The sequence below is a fragment of the Macrosteles quadrilineatus genome, unplaced genomic scaffold, assembly GCF_028750875.1.
Source record: "Macrosteles quadrilineatus isolate MER2022 unplaced genomic scaffold, UCM_ALF_1.0 Scaffold_2__2_contigs__length_208266976, whole genome shotgun sequence".
Taxonomy (NCBI): Eukaryota; Metazoa; Arthropoda; class Insecta; order Hemiptera; family Cicadellidae; genus Macrosteles; species Macrosteles quadrilineatus.
In genome coordinates this window covers 207,549,089-207,567,719 of record NW_026542595.1, presented here as the reverse complement: position 1 = coordinate 207,567,719, position 18,631 = coordinate 207,549,089, and the positions used below count along the sequence as shown (strand labels likewise).

The 18,631-nt window shown below is 32.0% G+C and overlaps 1 protein-coding gene across 3 annotated transcripts in view; it reads left to right on the top strand.

Moving 5' to 3' along the window:
* Positions 1-18,631, top strand: part of LOC128985390 (protein numb-like) — a 136,333-nt gene that overhangs the window by 89,356 nt on the left and 28,346 nt on the right. For all 3 annotated transcript variants that reach the window (XM_054404845.1, XM_054404844.1, XM_054404843.1), the window contains 3 exons: positions 11,891-12,043; positions 13,114-13,185; positions 14,690-14,767. In XM_054404845.1, coding sequence (XP_054260820.1) covers positions 11,909-12,043; positions 13,114-13,185; positions 14,690-14,767 — 285 coding nt within the window. In that variant the 5' untranslated portion in view covers positions 11,891-11,908. The remainder of the gene's footprint in view (positions 1-11,890; positions 12,044-13,113; positions 13,186-14,689; positions 14,768-18,631) is intronic.

Sequence of the window (18,631 nt, the reverse complement as noted above, 5' to 3'; positions counted from 1 at the left end):
ATCCGCCTTACATAATATATGTATTAAAGTTTTATAAACCATTTATAAATTAAATAAATTATTTACACGAAACGTGTACACGTTATTTGAAAAAGCATTTATACGATGAATTTAACTTTTACAGAATGTTTATACGACGTATACATGTATACTTAAAAATAACAATCGGTTGCATGTTAAAAATGTTATTATTACTGTACAAAAAAAAAGCAATTGCGTGACTCTATTTTAACTACTTTCACGTTACCGAATTTTTCGTAAAATTCGTCATGTGGAACGATCTGTGGTGACAAAAGTTAATTAAGACTTGTTTGCCATAGGAGTTAAACATTGAAACAAATTTAAACGTTGAGTAAATCAAGAATTTCCAGACCACTTAACATGAAGAAAACTATTTTTTTTTATTTAGGACTCCTTTCTACCCTAGTTAAAAATTGCTTAACACCACCTCACCATTTCATAGGTACTATACCATTAAACATTTTGATTAACAATAATTGTACACTTGTTTTTTACAGTAACAAATATGGTGCTTAAGCGTAACAAATGAACAAACAACCACACCCATATCAGACAAACAGATACAATTGAGTTGTTAGGCTTAAAATAAAATAAAAATTAAACTATGCTAAACAAAACAACAATGAATCAGCGAAATTCTAATTTTATTAATTTAACTGGTCATAATCCTTTTGGTAAATCCGGAAAGGCAATTTATTTTATAGATGGAGGCGTCTATTTAAATCTTACATTGGCTAATATCTAACATGGACTTAGATCCAAAATAAAATTATTTTTGTCACATTTAAAATAATTCCAACGAAATCCAAAAGACAACTCCTTAGTATCAACCAAATACGGGGTGAGTCTTCTAAGCTATCCTAAACAGATTGCAGACAAACAGCTTGACTTACAGAGATGAAACAAAACTTTTCCCCACGAATTCATACGCAAGGAACAACGTAAAAAGTTTTTTTAACATATGTCATGTTATGCATAGTTTTTAGCTCTAGACTAGACAAGCAATTTAGTGAAAACAGAACTCCTTTATCTCTATCCGTTTCAAAATGGCGGCCATTTGTATTGAAAATATTAATTGATATTTACAGAATACCCTGTTAAAACCACTAAACCTGTTTTCGTTCTGTTTAAAAATTCTTAATCCTCGTGAGTTCTGCTTTAATATTATATGTAATATGTCAAAGTTTTAAAAACTAAATATTTTTTCAATGATTTTTTTTATATTGGTAGCCATGTAAATAAAAAAATTTAAATAGAAACATATGTCAAATGGCGTATCATTTTGAAGGTATTGAAAAAAAAACTTATAAATTTAAACCCATCTTTAGTAGTTTTCTAGTAATTAACCAAAAACTCCAATTGCCCATATACAACCTATGTTAAACGTGCAGTACTGGAGATTAGTGGATGCAGATACACTTTTCAATACAGTCCTGCACGTTTACATTTGAAAACTCTGAGATTCTAACCCTGGTATCAACCACGTTGTTCCTTGTATATGAATTAGTGGGGAAAAGTTTTTTTTTTCATCTCTGTATGTCAAGCCGTTTGTCTGCAATCTGTTTAGGACACCTTAGAAGACTCATCCTGTATATTTCAATATATCTCGCTTAATTGGTATAACATTTTCATCTTATAATATAATTAGATATAATAATATATCTAATCCAATATGAATCTGTGAATTTCATTCAACAATCAATGCAATTTGCAATATAATAATTGGAACACATAATTCAACATTGTATTTCCAAAAAAAATCAGTTGGATAGAATTAAATTTAATGTTTTATTAGGTAAAATATCAGAGGAAATGTGTCAAAATTAACTTTTACTGAACACTTTTATATTTAGCGTACGTGGCCAACGAAATAAAGAATTCAATTTCCAATTACTACAAGTATTTTACATTTAAATATTTCGTAATACAGTTAAATAGGCACCCTTTAGTGATGAAATGCACAATTTTAGCGAATTTCCCTATAGGGAAGTAGCTATTACCGTAGGTGGCACGGTAAGACCTAGACCCGGGACCGATTTACTTTTTCATTTTGATGTCCCCAGAGGCCAAAAACACTATTCGTTCAAATTTTTATATATGTATATATATATATATATATATATAGACTTATATATATATATATATACGTCCGTGAACGCGATAACTTGAGTAATTTTTGTCCGATTTTGATGAAATTTGGTTTAAAGGTGTAAAGCGGGATAAACTTGAATGAGTTCGCGAACCAGCACGATCGGACCATGGGAACGGGGCTTTATGGGGGGTTTTATGGGGTAAAAATTGGTTTTTCTCACTTTTGACCCTCAAAACACAAAATTTCCCGATTTCTCTTTAGACCTTTTTAAAGAGCTTAAAAAAACAAATAATTTAGTATGTAAAAGTATTTTTGTTTGATTATTAGTAACGGAGAAAATAAAAAAAATTGTAAATTTAAAATTCCCATGTTAATCTTATGGAGAATATTGTCAAATGTTGTAGTTTGCTTGTTTATGGATATATTTTAATCAAACTTGGCAAATTTATTTATTTTGTACTAAGCTATCAATATTTTACTCAAAAACACACTTTATTAGTTTCCTTGTAGCAGCAAACCTAGGTACTCGTTAAACCTAATGTTATTAAAATATATTTAACTGAAAATCAATTCAGACAAATGGAAATTCGCTTGGTCGGCAGGTTTGCTGCGGCGGGGGTATTATATTCTTTTACTAGGTACTTTACACAATTACTTTTATATTTAGCGCACACGGCCAAAGAAATAAAGAATTCAAGTTCAAATTGCTACAGGTATTTTACATTTAAATTGTTCGCAATACAGTTCAACAGGCACCCTCTAGTGATAAAATGCACTATTTTGTATTGTTTTACTACTGTACACGAAAATATGTTATTTTTATATTTAGCGTGTGCGGCAAACGAAATAAAGAACTCAAGTTCTAACAATTACATTGAAATCTTTCATAATGTGACATATGACTATAAAGTCATATGGTTCTTAATTATTATTATGTTGTTTTTTGTAAACAATGTTTTAGTAAACAAACTTACTTGTAGCTCATTAAATGGAATTCCTTATCTAAAGATTTAGTTTTATTTTAAAACAAGAAACATAATGTACAATTCAAAGCAAAGACAGTTGATGTCTTTGACTTTAAACAATTTTTTTCCTCAACTATCTTTTACCTAGGGTGGTTCACTTGTTTGCGAAGCATGTTTAAAAAGTTGTATTTCTCCAAGTACAATTATCGATAAAAATTAGTTTTTTAGAAAATCACTATCAAAATATTCCATAAAAAGAAGCATAACTGATGAATTATATGTAGTAGACATTTACATATTTTTGTATTTTAAATGTTGAAACAAAACGACGTTTATTTGTGGCGGATATTCACTACCACCATCACACCATCACTTCCTGAATCTTTAATGCCAAAGATTACAGTAATATTCTAGAACAATAGTAATGTATTTCTTAGAAGGCTTGGCCCATGCCTCCTGTGTCGACGACCCTGACTACTACCCCACAAGTATTTCTGGGAGATTCCTGGGATTTAATGGGTAAAGTGCAAGCTGAGGTCAGGTACCTGCTCCCGAGAAACCTACCCTTTACAACACACAATAGGGGCAGCCCAGGCCGAGTCAGGGGCAGCGCAGGCCGAAAGTCCGTTTCCCTCCTCAGGGACAGATTCCAACAAGGATACTTTATGAATTATTAATGAGTCGGTAAGACATGGTTGAATCTCAATGAGCAACCTTCTATTTTAAAACAGAACTATTTTAAGAAAGCATTTGTTTGTTTGCACTTCATTTGCAGAGTTTTCGTTGTAGAATATTATTGATCTCATTGGTGTGAACCTTTTTGTCAACAGTGTTTATATGGTCTACCATTTTCTAAACTTGTATTCTCTTTAGTACTTTGGAAATTTTTTTAACAGCCGATAAAGTCGGATTTAAAGATTTTAAACATAAATGGGTGGTTAAAGTTTCCGTTTCTTTGGGGCTTTGGGGCCGTTCACTATGGGGCTAGATTTTTGTCAGTGTTATTTAGAAAAAAATATATATATATACTAGCTGTGTACCCGTTCTACGCACGGGGATCTTATAATATTCAGTTGAAACCTTCTTATATAACGAACAGCAGTTGGTTTGCATATTTTAAGATATGCTGGCCAAACTATTATACATAGCTTCATTTTATGTTGTTTTTTGTTGTTCCGGATCGGTATGACAATCAATAAAAGGTTAAATTACCTCTGTGTCTGCCGGTCGATCCTATAACGGTAGGCTTACTTTTATTTTTACTATCTGATCTCGTTTGCATGGCTCAATCACGTCCTGGTTGAAGTTCGTTCGCTACGCTCACTCACCTGTATGTTGGAGCTCGTTCGCTGCGCTCACTTTCCTTCAGGTTAGCTCGTTCGCTACGCTCACTTGCCTTCAGGTTAGCTCGTTCGCTACGCTCACTCGCCTCCAGGTTGCAAATTAGCTGTTGTCATAAATGTAAAAGAAATAATAGTGCTAGTGCTGCACCCTGTTGGTAATCCTTGTAACTTTAATGCTATTGAACATCACAGAACAGAACCAACTTGTTTAATTGAAACAGCTGTTAAGATTCAATAATTTCATTTCTCATAAGGTTAACATGGGCTTCCAGAAATTCCACGTCAAAAATCGACAAAAACTTGATTTTCAAGGGTTTACTGTTAAATATCTAACTGTCTCATATTCGATGAAATACGTCTAAAACCATCTCATATATGTATAGTATTTGGAAAATAAGTTTCAGGCGGGACAGTGCTATAGTTATTGAGGAGTAGTTGTAATAAAGTGCGTATTTTAGCGTTACCAAGAGAATGACAGATAGACAGACAGACAGACAGACAGACAGACAGACAGAAATTGAGATAAGGTTTGATTCGGTTTCTCTGACCTATGAAATGTAAAAATAACCAAAAAGTTCATTATTCTAAGCAATGTACAGACAAAACTCTAATTTTATTTATATAGATTATCCTCTTGATTAGTTGATTAGCATGGTATTTTGTCATGTCATTGTTACTCAATGCCTGTAAGTCTCTATTTATTTATTTGCATGTTGAGTATGCCCATATGATCTGTTTGAATATTTTTTACCTTTCTGATAGGCTCAATGCTTGCATGGATAGATTTTTTTATTTTTGATCTATTGTGACTGCCCAGACAAAAATCTTTTGTCTATTAGTTTTCTTTTCTTGGTTGAACTTGAACCTCATTGTTGACTTTGTCATATGCATGTACCTTGCAAATTACGACAGTAAAAAGTTTCTGATTTCTGATTTGAAAAGTTGAATTTAAATTAGTTAGAAATGATTTAATGGTTCCATACTTTAAAGTTGATCTGTGCTTACATTTTTTTGATCTAATACAAGATTTATAGAAAAATTACAGTTGTTTATAGCATTTTTCGAAACATTTTCTTTATAATTGTGAATACCTTATTATAATTACATATAACTCATCAATTTATCTTCTGTTGGGGAAACCTTGGCACATTTTGTTTAGAAAAATAGCATTCAGACAGGTTAAAGAGGTTAGTGAACGTTTACTTACACATATCTATGACATAATACTGTTTGTAGTAAAGATGATTTATATTTTGAATTTGAACTTAAATGAAAAATTATTTATTTATTCAGACAATTTTGTTAGAGCCACATGACCCATTCTTACAATTAACCTGAATTATTTTGAAAACTGTATAACATTAATAATCAATGGTTTTTTTCTAATCGAGCCAGTATTAGGTCTGTAAAATTATTTATTTCTTGTTTGTATTTGCAGCTTGTAAATCTGTTAAATTAAAACATACTCTTTCCAGAAGTAGTTGACTGAATAACTGTGATTGATTGCTAAAATAACCTAGCCTGCACGAATGGAAATAAATTATAGCCCATGTATATTTAACCAATTCCCCGCTGTGTCTTGCTTGGATAAAAAAAAACTCTCAAATTAAATAGTAGGCCTATAATGATCAAAGTTTCTTTAGACTCATGTGTGGATGGAATGAAATGAACTAAAACCAACGTTATAAGATAAAGGAATAGAAATAAACTTCACAAAATATACAGAATTTTCGTATAGTTTTCAAAATGTTGCAAGGTAAGCCAAGTCCAAGACATATGTAGGGTCAGGATAAGACTGTTTCTTATCTTTTGTCTGCAGCTTAAGTCTGACAGAAACACCTTGAAATATTACAAGGTATCTTGCAGAAGGCTTGTATTGTCTCTGACTATTCTGCTTAGGTATTTAATGTTCAATAAACCAGTGATAAAATTATAAAATATTTCTCTTGATACCGGTACCATATTTACTCAACATAGACCAGTTTTCCTTTTTAGCGAATTTCCCCATAGGGAAGTAGCTATTACCGTAGGTGGCACGGTAAGACCGAGGCCCGGGACCGATTTACTTTTTTTAATTTTGGTGACCCCAGAGGCCTAAAACACCATTCTTTTAAAATTTTTATATGAATATATGTATATGCGTCCGTAAATGCAATAACTTGAGTTATTTTTGTCCCATTTAAAGGTTTAAAGGTGTAAGGCGGGATAAACTTGAATGCGTTTGCAAACCAGCATGATCGAACCATGGTAACAGGGTTTTACGGGGGGTTTTATTTACAAAACACTTAATTTCCCAATTTTTCTCTAGACCTTTTTAAAGAACTTAAAAAACAAATACTTTAGTATATAAAAGTATTTTTTTTACGGTTTTTAGTAACAGAGAAAATTCAAAAATTGTAAATTTAAAATTCCCATTTTATTATTATGGAGAATAAGGATTTTGCCGACGTAAACAAACAAATATTTATTATTGTTTGGTCTACTGTTTTAAGTTTCAACAACTAAAGTAAACATTAACTTTAAATTGAAGGCATAACCTAAACAGTTCGATGAGTTTTGTAATGAAGAAAATTATTTAAATGAAGAAGAAATTCTTTGTAGTGTAGCGAAAGTTTCACTTCAAACTTGGTCTCAAATATGTAATGACTCACTTTCTACTATTGGTATGAAATATACTATTGTAATAGTATTATACATGCTAGAAACATATTCAACACTGACTCATTAACAATATTTACACACTACTTTACTGAATTGTATTGTTTTACCATTACTGACACAATGGGCATATTTAGCAGAACATAATATGCATTTTTGAAAGGCGTGGATAGCTTACTATGAGTACAATTTTATTAAATTAAAAGCCCATTGATTATTAATTTGTAAACAATGCTAACTCTATCCCTTTTCTTACACAACCTCCCTTAATTAGCTACATGCTCCCTTTTAAACATATATATATATATATATATATATATTTAAGTGACTGTACATAAGATTACAATCAAGGTTAAATCAGTATGAAAAGCTTCATGGTATTTGGTATTTGTGTCCAAGAATGGCAGAAGCAATACCCATTATTGGTTGATGCCATGAAGCCATCTAAAGTTGGCATCGATACCAAGTCCATTACCCCATTTACCAAGGTTCACTGAATGTTCCTTTATTGGCTTCATTTCACGCTCAAGTTACAAATTACGTTTTTCAAATTTCAACAATTCCAATTATCAGAAAGCAAATTTAATTTGCGTAGGTTAATATTGCGAGATGTAAAAAAATTTGTACCGATAGTTTAAATATGTAGAACATTGTATAGTTCGGCCGCTTAGAAAACGACCTGCGTGCTAATGCTAAACAAATGCTGGAGGAGGTCGCTTTCTAAGCGGCCGAACTATACATATGTTTTTTTTATGCTGTATGTGGAATTTTAGGCTACATAGTATGTCACATAAGAAAACATGAAGCAAATCACTTTTGAACCAACAACAAATACCAGCAACCATCCAATTTAATCAAATTCAATCAAGCTACTGTTCATTTACTATTTTATTAAAATAGTTTTAAATTTTTAATAAAAAATAATTTCCCTGAAACCACATTAGATCATGTTTTATCTGGCACTTTGTTCTGTTTGAGATTCATTTTCTTGTTTTGTAAAAAATAAACAAATTAATATCATTATAATTTTTAATCTGCTTAGCTAGCTTTCAATGCTGATTTGTTCGTACATTTTGAGAGTGATTCAATATTATCCATCCCGAATCATTATTTACTTTGCTCTTCTTTACTCAAACCGTACTTCCAGAAGTAAATTGGATTTCAAGTGAATTATATCTTCAACAGGCAAGTGTTGGACCTATGATGGCACTTAGTGTAAGCCAAATTGAGTTTTGTGTTGAGCATGTTTAATGCGTTGATACAACAGATCCAGACATGATAAATTGCTATAATTAACCGATTTTCTTTGAAAACATCAAGAATAGATTTTAATTTGAAATACACATTAATATTGTTTATTTTTATCTGATGAAAGCGGTGAAGTTCTTTCTTTAGAAACAGTTTTTGTATCTTTTATTTTCAAAATGTTAAACCGTTCAATGGAAACCTTACTTACTTTCCGAAAGTAAGTACTTATTTTACCTACTTTCCGAAACATTTTCAACGAAGCTGTTGAGAAAGTATTGAGTTTCTTTTCCTGGATCATCATTAAGAATCTTCACAAAGGTATTAAGTTCCCTGGTTGCATTTTTTAAATTTGTATAATGGTATCAAGTGTCTTGTAACATATACGTATAGAGAGCCTCATTTTGATATAAGGTTTTTGGAGGAACCTTTGGTAATCCTCAATGACTTTTCTTTTGTTTCTTTTCTCAAAATTAGGGCCTGCCCTTTTAATTAAATTTTCATCCAATCTTAATTTGTTCACTTATTTTCTCAAAAAATATTTTGTTACATTTCCCAGATATATCTCTAGGAATTTTCACAAAGGTATCAAGTTTCCTGGATACATTAATAAGAACACCTTGTAATGATATTGAGTTTCTCGGAAGCCATCTTTGAGACAGCCTCAGTAACTTTTCCAATAAGCTCTGGTTATTTGCTTTCTAACTATTTGGTTCATGAACCATCTAAACACTATTCTAAATTATTCCAAATCATTCTTTAGTAAATTTTTTCGTATAGCCCTATGGTTTTGTGAGATGGGATGATAAATATTATGTATACAAATCAAATCAAATCAATTTATTGACACAAATAACGTTACATTGGGTGCTTATAGCAGTAACTGGTGTCTTGTCAATTACATAAATCTTAATAATAAAATACAATGGAAAAAACATTTTACATAAAACATAGAAGATTACAATAACAATAAAATGTACAATGACTATCCCAAGGAGGTGTCTGCTAAAAAGTCTGAGATGGAATAATAAACCTTATCCAGTAGAATTTCTTTAATTTTAACTTTAAAAACATTTACTGCCAATTGTTTAAATTTATTCGGCAAATGGTTGTACAGCTTCAGGCCTGTATAAAAAGGACATTTTTCAAATTTTGTTGTCCGATGGATTGGGTAACTGTAAAGGTTCTTGTTCCTAGTGTTGTATTTATTTTTTATTAAGAACTTTTCAAAATCTTTTTTATTTTCATGGACATAATTAAGGCTTTCATAAATGAACAGGCTGGGGAAAGTTAATATGGACTGATTTTTGAAATGTTTTTTACAGGAAGCCCTAAATTTAGCGTTTGCCATATTTCTAATGAATCTTTTTTGCATTGAAAATATCTTTTTACTATTTTTTGAATTTCCCCATAAGGTAATGCCATACCTCAAAATCGATTCTACATGGGAAAAATAAACTATTCTGATAACATTTTTTGATGCACACTGAGAAAGAACTGAAAAAGCAAAAAAGAATGATCTTAATTTTTTTAACAAATAATCAATATGTTCCTTCCAATTTAGTTTTTGGTCAATGATCACTCCGAGAAATTTTTGTTGTGAAATATCTGTCATGTTTGACTTTTGAAAAAATAAGACGTTTGTTTTATCACTGTTTAGTACCAGGCCATTAGCTGTAAACCATTCACGGAGATCTTCCAAAGTTTTGTTAACTAAAATTTGCACTTCCGACATTGAGTTGCCTTTCACAAAAGCAGTGGTATCATCTGCAAAAAGTATTAATTCTGAAAGAATTTTTTGGGGCAAGTCATTGATATAGATGATGAATAATAAAGGCCCCAGAATTGAGCCTTGAGGAATTCCACATTCTATATTTATCCAGTCTGAATAGTACTTTATTCCCTTTTTTATGATGAGAGTTCTTTGTTTACGGTTTGCCAAATATGATCTAAACCATTTAAGAATGTTACCTGTTATTCCAATTTTACTAAGTTTGTGAATTAGAAGTTCATGATTGACACAGTCAAATGCCTTAGACAAATCACAGAAAACACCAGCTGCATACTGCGATTCATCCAAGGCCAACATGGTTTTGTTAACAAAATTTGATAGAGCTGTTTGAGTGTTCATGTTTTTTCTGAAGCCAAATTGGTAATTGTGAAAGAAAGAATTATTTTCAAGAAATCTACTTAGGTTATCACACATAACCTTTTCAAAATTTTTTGATATGTTTGAGAGTAATGTGATTGGTCGATAATTATTTATGTTTACTTTTGATCCCTTCTTAAAAACTGGAATGACATTACCATATTTAAGTAATAGATACCTAAACATGCATGAAACTGCATAATATTCATCATTGACTTATACTTGTCAGATGTATAAGTATTAAATTAAACATTCCATCGTGGTTGTTTTAAACTCCTCTAAGGTCTTCGACAAATAAGTTAAATTTTTAAGCTGTTGTCAGGATAAGTTAAATACAAACAAATTTTACACCTAACAACAAGAAGAAAATATCACAGACAGGAGACAGGTCTATCAACTGCACAGTGCATATTGTGAGCACCAGGACATCACTGGAAGCATACTGAACACATTACATGGCACATTACATACTGATGTAGTCTCAGGGTTGTCATCTGTCTTATTATCAGCTGATACAGCTCTATTGCATTGGTAGAGGAAAGTGTTGAAAATATGAAAATACTAGCAGAGTACCCGTTCTTCGTACGGGGTTGGCACTTAAGTATAAAATGCTTATTGCAGTTAAACTCAAGCTTGGCGTTTGCAATGGGGGAGAACACAGTTTGATAAAATTTGCTTCTTTAAATATAAATTATACTATAGTGTTACACATCTACCATAGCCATATTGTTCTAGCAATTCACCTAAAATATAGAGATAAATAAATTATCAAAAATTCGCAAATTATCACTATTTTTTTGGGAAATTAAAAACATAAACATAACTGTAAACAATCCTACTTTGACAGTTCTCATTGCGTATCACAGTTTTTTGGTTTTCATAAATGCAAAAAAATAATAGTGCTGCACCCTGTTGGTAAATCTTATAACTTTTTAACGCTTTTCATACCATAGAACCAACTTTTTAGTTAAAACAGCTGACTAAATTCTTTAATTCCCTTTAAATATGAAGGTTAACATGGGGAACTACAGAGCCACTGGGGCGGAGCCCGAAAGGATTTTTGGGATAAGAATATGCCTATATGTTAATCAGGAATGTGAGCTATCATCATGTCAAATTTCAGCCCAATCCATCCAGTAGTTAATGCGTGATTGAACTTCAAACAAACAAACAAACAAACAAACAAACACACAAACTTTCACATTTATAATATTATATATAGTAAGATAAGATGATTGTTAATCAAAAAACAAATAATAGCGCTGTTGTTTCAAAAAAACGTGTGTGCTGTCTCTAATTCTGTATTCTTCTTTGAATATATTGTTCTTTTGTTTAGAGTTTAGAGTAACAACTCTTTATTCTGTGATACTACATCTACCACTGATTGTTGTAAGCTGACGTTGTCTGTTTGTTACAGGGCCGCTCCCCTCGTAGGATGGACCGACTGCGGCGGAGTTTCCGCGACAGTTTCCGCCGCCGCAAGGACCACGTTCCTGAGAGCTCCAAGCCTCATCAGTGGCAGGCAGATGAGTCGGCTGTGAAGGCAGGCACCTGCCAGTTCCATGTCAAGGTAGGCACTAATACTTGCCATGCATAGTGTAGTAATAACGAGACCAACTGGTTAAGGTTCCAGAAGTCATACACTAGTGATGACTGGACCTAGGTTACTCCAACAGACATAGTTTTCTACACAAAATATCATTTATTCATCCTGTTTGGCTTTAAAGTATATTATTCTTTTGTTTGGTTATCTATACAATCTTAAGTAATGCAATATTTTGCTATCTCCATCCCACTAGTAAAGATTTGGTCAATTACTGGAAGCTTAACATAGTTTAATGTCTTTTGAGTAACACAGGGGATAACATCGATGAGTATCTGCATTATCAAATGAATTATGGTTAACTTTACCTATTGGCAGACTAACCAGAGTTGAGGTTTAAATGTTAGTAAAGTAATGTCCCTGTTTTCTGTTCAATTTAAACTATATTTTATTTTTAATCTGCTATGTTCATGGTCTGACTTGATAATACTAAATTCCAATAATTCATAGATTCACAATAGCACAAAGCTTTGGATCTTTCAGTGAAGAAGATCAAACAAAAGTTTACGCTGGAAACTTGCACATCGTTAAATTCAAGCCACATCACAAACACTGTAGCAGCGAGGACCAAGTCTTTTCATGAATTATTTACACTCGTGGACGTTAGTTATGTTAAAGAGCAAGAGACATCAAACCACCTGACTCTAGAGAGGTTGTGTACTCTACAATGTGCCATGTAAAGGATTACATTGCACGGTTAACCATGTAACTTTGTAACGCTTTGTATCCAACAGTCAAACATAATGGGATTTGTTGATTCACATTGTTACAAAACACCAATTGTTGACAGTGGACACCAAAATGAATGTTTCTGGAAACATGACTATTTTATTAGGTTTACTGTAGTAATGAAATCTGTTTGAGAAGAATTATTACTCAGTTGTTATTTTTTCAACAAATATGTAATATCGTAATATTTAGCTTTAACTGTCCAATATTGAGTTGTATACTGTATACAACTTACACCTTAGCTTATAGGTAGGTATTAAGAAAACCAATCTTTGATAACTTTTTAATTTACTATTTTTCTGTTTTAGTATCTCGGATGTGTTGAAGTTTTTGAGTCAAGGGGAATGCCTGTGTGCGAAGAAGCGCTTAAAGTTTTACGGGTAAGTTTAACAACAGTCTAATAGCTTGTGTGAAACTAAAACCATCCGATTAGTCAAAGACCCAACTCAATTTATCTTAATTGCCTTGAAGTTTTAAATTTATGAGTCAGCCTTCGATAAATTTTAAAGTTTGGTTATATGTTGTAAGATAACTTTAATTACTACTTTGTCAGGCCTTTATCTGTTTAAAGTTTATATGGTGTGCTTTTTGCTTTGTCTTTTTTATTTACTTACTCAAACCATAAGTTAATTTTAGTATTTGTCCATGAAAAAGAACCAAGCATTTAAAGTCAGTATAATTTTTATTTCGATCAATCTATAGTTTCAATATTTTGGTTCAAAATTTGTACAGCTCCTAAATTGGTGCAGTTTCTGATCATTTTTGCAATATTTTTTTTTTCTTTTTTTATTATTAAATATCTGTTTAATCTTATCCAAACGTGCATTTCACTAGGAAAAAATAGTTTATTTGTGTTCACATAGTGGGTCCTATTCTAAAAATGAAATGACAAAATTTCCATGTTTGAAACACAAAGAATTGAAAACCTAATTTAATGTTTTGTCCATTTCCCCATAGTAAAAACCCACATAAATGTGGTGGCCAAATATCATATGGAAATCAAAACTAGACCATAAAGAAATTTTTTAGCTTCTAGAAAAACTATATTTAGACCTCTTAGTTTCTCTACAAGAAAACAAAGTCACAAGACATACAATATGTTTGAGAACTTTGCATGGTGCAAAAAGTAGCCGAGAGCTGAGATCAGGTGATAAACCGGTCTTGACTGGTTTCTCTTGTTTTCTACCCAGACATTGGCTTATCCACACGTGTGGATTTCATTCCGCTTCTTGGGAACAATGTTTTATCTCCTGTGATAGGCCTATCTTTTGAGTAGGTAAATTTGGTGACTTGCAAAATATATATTGTAAAGGATAATATTAGACAATCATTTGAAAATGGCTAATTCATAGTTGATGACCCAAGTCATTAAATATTAAACATTAGTTTACAATTTCAAAGGGTTGGGACCGTTCCCTTAAAAAAACAAAACCGTTTATAAATGCATAGCATAGTAGATAGATACAATGTAAAAAGATAAATAAGCAATAGCACCCCCTCGCCCAACTTAACATTCAAACTAAACAGAAAGTTATAAATAGTACGCTGAATTATTTATAGTTTATTGAACCTTCGTACAAAATCTGTTGCTAAACTAGTAAATGTTTAAAAGCACAAGGAAATTTCAATAAATAAGAAATCATTATGATTTTGTATTCAGTGACAGTCTATTATAAGTCCCAAATTTTATTGTGAACAGATTAACAGTCTATAATGAGAAAACCTTGTTATAAATTCATGGTATCATGGTATCATTAACACCACCAAAATTATTTTTTTAGTTTTGTTTACATTCTACAATCTTAGGTATTCTTAACCTATACCTTGTAATGCTGTATATATTTCTGCTATGTACGAGTTGTATGAAATGTTTGTATGTTGCAGAACTCTCGGCGGAGACCTGTCAAAGCTTTACTTCATGTGTCAAGCGATGGACTAAGGGTAGTCGAAGATGAAACCAAGGTAAACCAATCACTACATCACATAATTCCGTTAATTCCTAAATCTTGTTAGATGTGTACCTTTTTAGAATATATTTTACCCTAAAGAACCAGTTACGTTAGTCTTTTTTATTTTTTATTTGTCTCACTTTCATATTCCAGGACGCTAGTTATAGCCACCAGAACTGCTTTACACATTACTAAGGACTAGTTGTAATGGGTTGCGGCATTATCACATGGATAAAATCCATTGGTGATTGGCAGGATTTGAACCCGGGACCTTTGGCACCGAAGCCCTACGCTCTACCACTAGACCAGCTCGCTACTCAAGCTTAAGTGTAGGTCTAATGTTATACCGTTGACTGTGAATCCTTAACGGTTATACTGTACAAACTTAGTAATTATTACATGGACAAAACCTGATTCAAAATTGCCTTTGTAAAATTTATCTTTAGTTAAAATTCAAGTTCAAAACAAATGAAATAAGGATAAAGCAAATCCATCATTTCAACATACAATCCCAGCAATTAATTCATATAGCCTCGCCTTCGGCTAAAAACATGGTGGGAAATGTTAACAAAGCTTCTATTCAAACTCCACAAAACTGTTGCAAATTGGAAGGATTTACTGAGCTTTGAAATTGGATTTTTTAAGTGGTTGGAAACATATATTAATAACTTTCAGAGAGATATATATACTCTCAAACTCTTTGTTTAAGGTCAGAATAGTAACAATTAGTATATTTTTTTTACTACTAAACAAGTTCTTTCTTATTAAATATTTAACTTTAACAGTTATTTCCATTGGGAATAGTTCTTAAAATCTTGAATACTTTTCAATGTATGTGTTATACCATTGACTATGGATTGAAGTAGCACCAACCCAAGTTTAAGCTGTATCCAGGTTTTAGAATATAAATTATTGTTGATTGGTGTTAAATTGAGCCCCAACTTAGTGTACTGTTATGAATTAGGCCTACAGATTTCCGTTGTAGTCTTAGGTATAATAAAAATCTTGGCTACCTAAGATTTGTTGGACGAACCAACGTAATATTAAACTGAGTGTACTGTTATGAATTACAGATCTCCGTTGTAATCTTAGGTAGGCTGTATTAAGAATCTTGGCTACCTGGAACAGAAGAATCTGGAACCTAAGATTTGTTGGACGAACCAACGTAATATTATACGTTGGTGATAGTAATATAATTACCAATATAATACTATTAAATACCCCCGCCGCAGCAAACCTGCCGACTAAGCGAATTTCCATTTGTCTGAATTGATTTTCAGTTAAATATATTTTAATAACATTAGGTTTAACGAGTACCTAGGTTTGCTGCTACAAGGAAACTAATAAAGTGTGTTTTTGAGTAAAATATTGATAGCTTAGTACAAAATAAATAAATTTGCCAAGTTTGATCAAAATATATTTATAAACAAGCAAACTACAACATTTGAAAATATTCTCCATAAGAATAACATGGGAATTTTAAATTTACAATTTTTTTTAATTTTCTCCGTTACTAATAATCGAACAAAAATACTTTTATATACTAAATTTTGTGTTTTGAGGGTCAAAAGTGAGAAAAACCAATTTTTACCCCATAAAACCCCCCGTAAAGCCCCGTTCCCATGGTCCGATCGTGCTGGTTCGCGAACTCATTCAAGTTTATCCCGCTTTACACCTTTAAACCAAATTTCATCAAAATCGGACAAAAATTACTCAAGTTATCGCGTTCACGGACGTATATATATATAAGTCTATATATATATATAGACTTATATATATAGATTGTAGAAACGGACTAAAATTAAATCCAGAAAAAACACAACTAGTAAAATTTAATACGATACAATCCCGAAATTTCATACATAACACAAGAACCAAAACTGTTAAATGTACAAAATTTTTAGGTTTGTATGTTGATTCAAATTTAACCTGGGCCAAGTGCATTGAAAACATATTACATAAGCTTGATTCTGCCTGTTTCCAAATGCTTTGTTTGAGAAATATTTTGGATATGAAAACACGTTTAATGATATATTATGCCTATTTTTATTCAATATTGCATTATGGGATTGAATTTTGGGGATTCTCATCAGAAATAGAAAAGATTTTTAATGTTAAAAAAAAATACTTAAGAATAGCCTAATGACATTTGCTAAACGAAAACAATCATGTAGACCAATTTTTAAAGAACTTAATATAATGACTGTATCAAGTTTAATCATTTTTAAATCCTTATTAATGGTACAATCAAATTTTGAAAACTTATGTGCGGAGAATTTTGACCATCCATATAACACCCGTTTCAAAAAGAATTTTCAGTTTCCGATTCACCGATTAAAATTAATAGAAAAAACACCAAAATATATGGGAAAGAAATTGTTTAATAAACTGCAACCAAAATATAAAGGTTTAATAAACAAAACATCTTTTAAAAGCAGCCTTGCCTCATTTCTTGTAAACAAAATATATTATAGTATTGACGAATTTTTGAATGATGGTAATTTTTTAAATTAGCAAATATTATGTTTTATAAAATAACCCAAATAATTATTTGTAAGAATCATTGTTTATTTTTTAGTATTTTAGGTACTTATTATGATATATGATTATATTGACAATGTCACCTGTTTTTGTAGCTTATGCTATGTAATCTGTAAAACGTTTATGTGACAATAAAGATATATTTATTTATTTATATATACACTAGCTGACCCGGCGAACTTCGTATCGCCTAAGTTATAGGTTTCCCCTAAGACAGACCGATGGAAAGAAAGTACCGTTACGTTTAATTTTCAAGATGATCTCGTTCGCATCGCTCAATCACGTCCTGGTTGAAGTTCGTTCGCTACGCTCACTCACCTTTGGGTTGGAGCTCGTTCGCTACGCTCACTCACCTTTAGGTTGGAGCTCGTTCGCTGCGCTCACTTGCCTTCAGGTTAGCTCGTTCGCTACGCTCACTCGCCTCCAGGTTGAAGTTCGTTCGCTACGCTCACTCACCTTTTGGTTGCAAATTAGCTGTTGTCATAAATGTAAAAGAAATAATAGTGCTGCACCCTGTTGGTAATCCTTGTAACTTTAATGCTATTGAACATCATAGAACAGAACCAACTTGTTTAATTGAAACAGCTGTTAAGATTCATTAATTCCATTTCTCATAAGGTTAACATGGGAAACTCCAGAGCCACTGGGGCGGAGCCCTTTTAAGAATTTCGAAACGGGAAATAGTTTACGTCCGATTCGCATACCTACAGAATTTACACACCAAATTTCATAACGATCGGTGAAGTCGTTCCGGAGGAGTTTGCAGACAAACACTGTGACACGAGAATTTTATATATTAGATATATAAAAATTTGAACGAATAGTGTTTTTGGCCTCTTGGGACATCAAAATGAAAAAGTAAATCGGTCCCGGGTCTAGGTCTTACCGTGCCACCTACGGTAATAGCTACTTCCCTATAGGGAAATTCGCTAAAACTGAGGGATAAAATATAATTGTACCGGAGCATACTCAACAAAATAGTCGGTCATTCAAATAGGTTATTCTGATTCAAAGCCCATCTTAAATTGCATGGCAAATTTCCAGAATGTACTAAGATACAAATTATTAAAATATGTCCCAACAAAATTTAAAAGATCTTTTTCAATGCCAAACAAAATTTATTTACGGGTCACGTAAAATAGTGCGACACCATTGGACAATGTAATTTTTGTTGATTTATTATGGGTGTTGAAAGATGTGAAGAATCCAATCTGTAAAAATTGGAAGGTAAACTGAAAATGAATTATGTCAGAAACACCTGGGCTGGACAAATAAGGGTGGGAAGAGAGGGGATGGCTTCATCACCCTGAAATATTGGCTTTGCTACAACCATCCT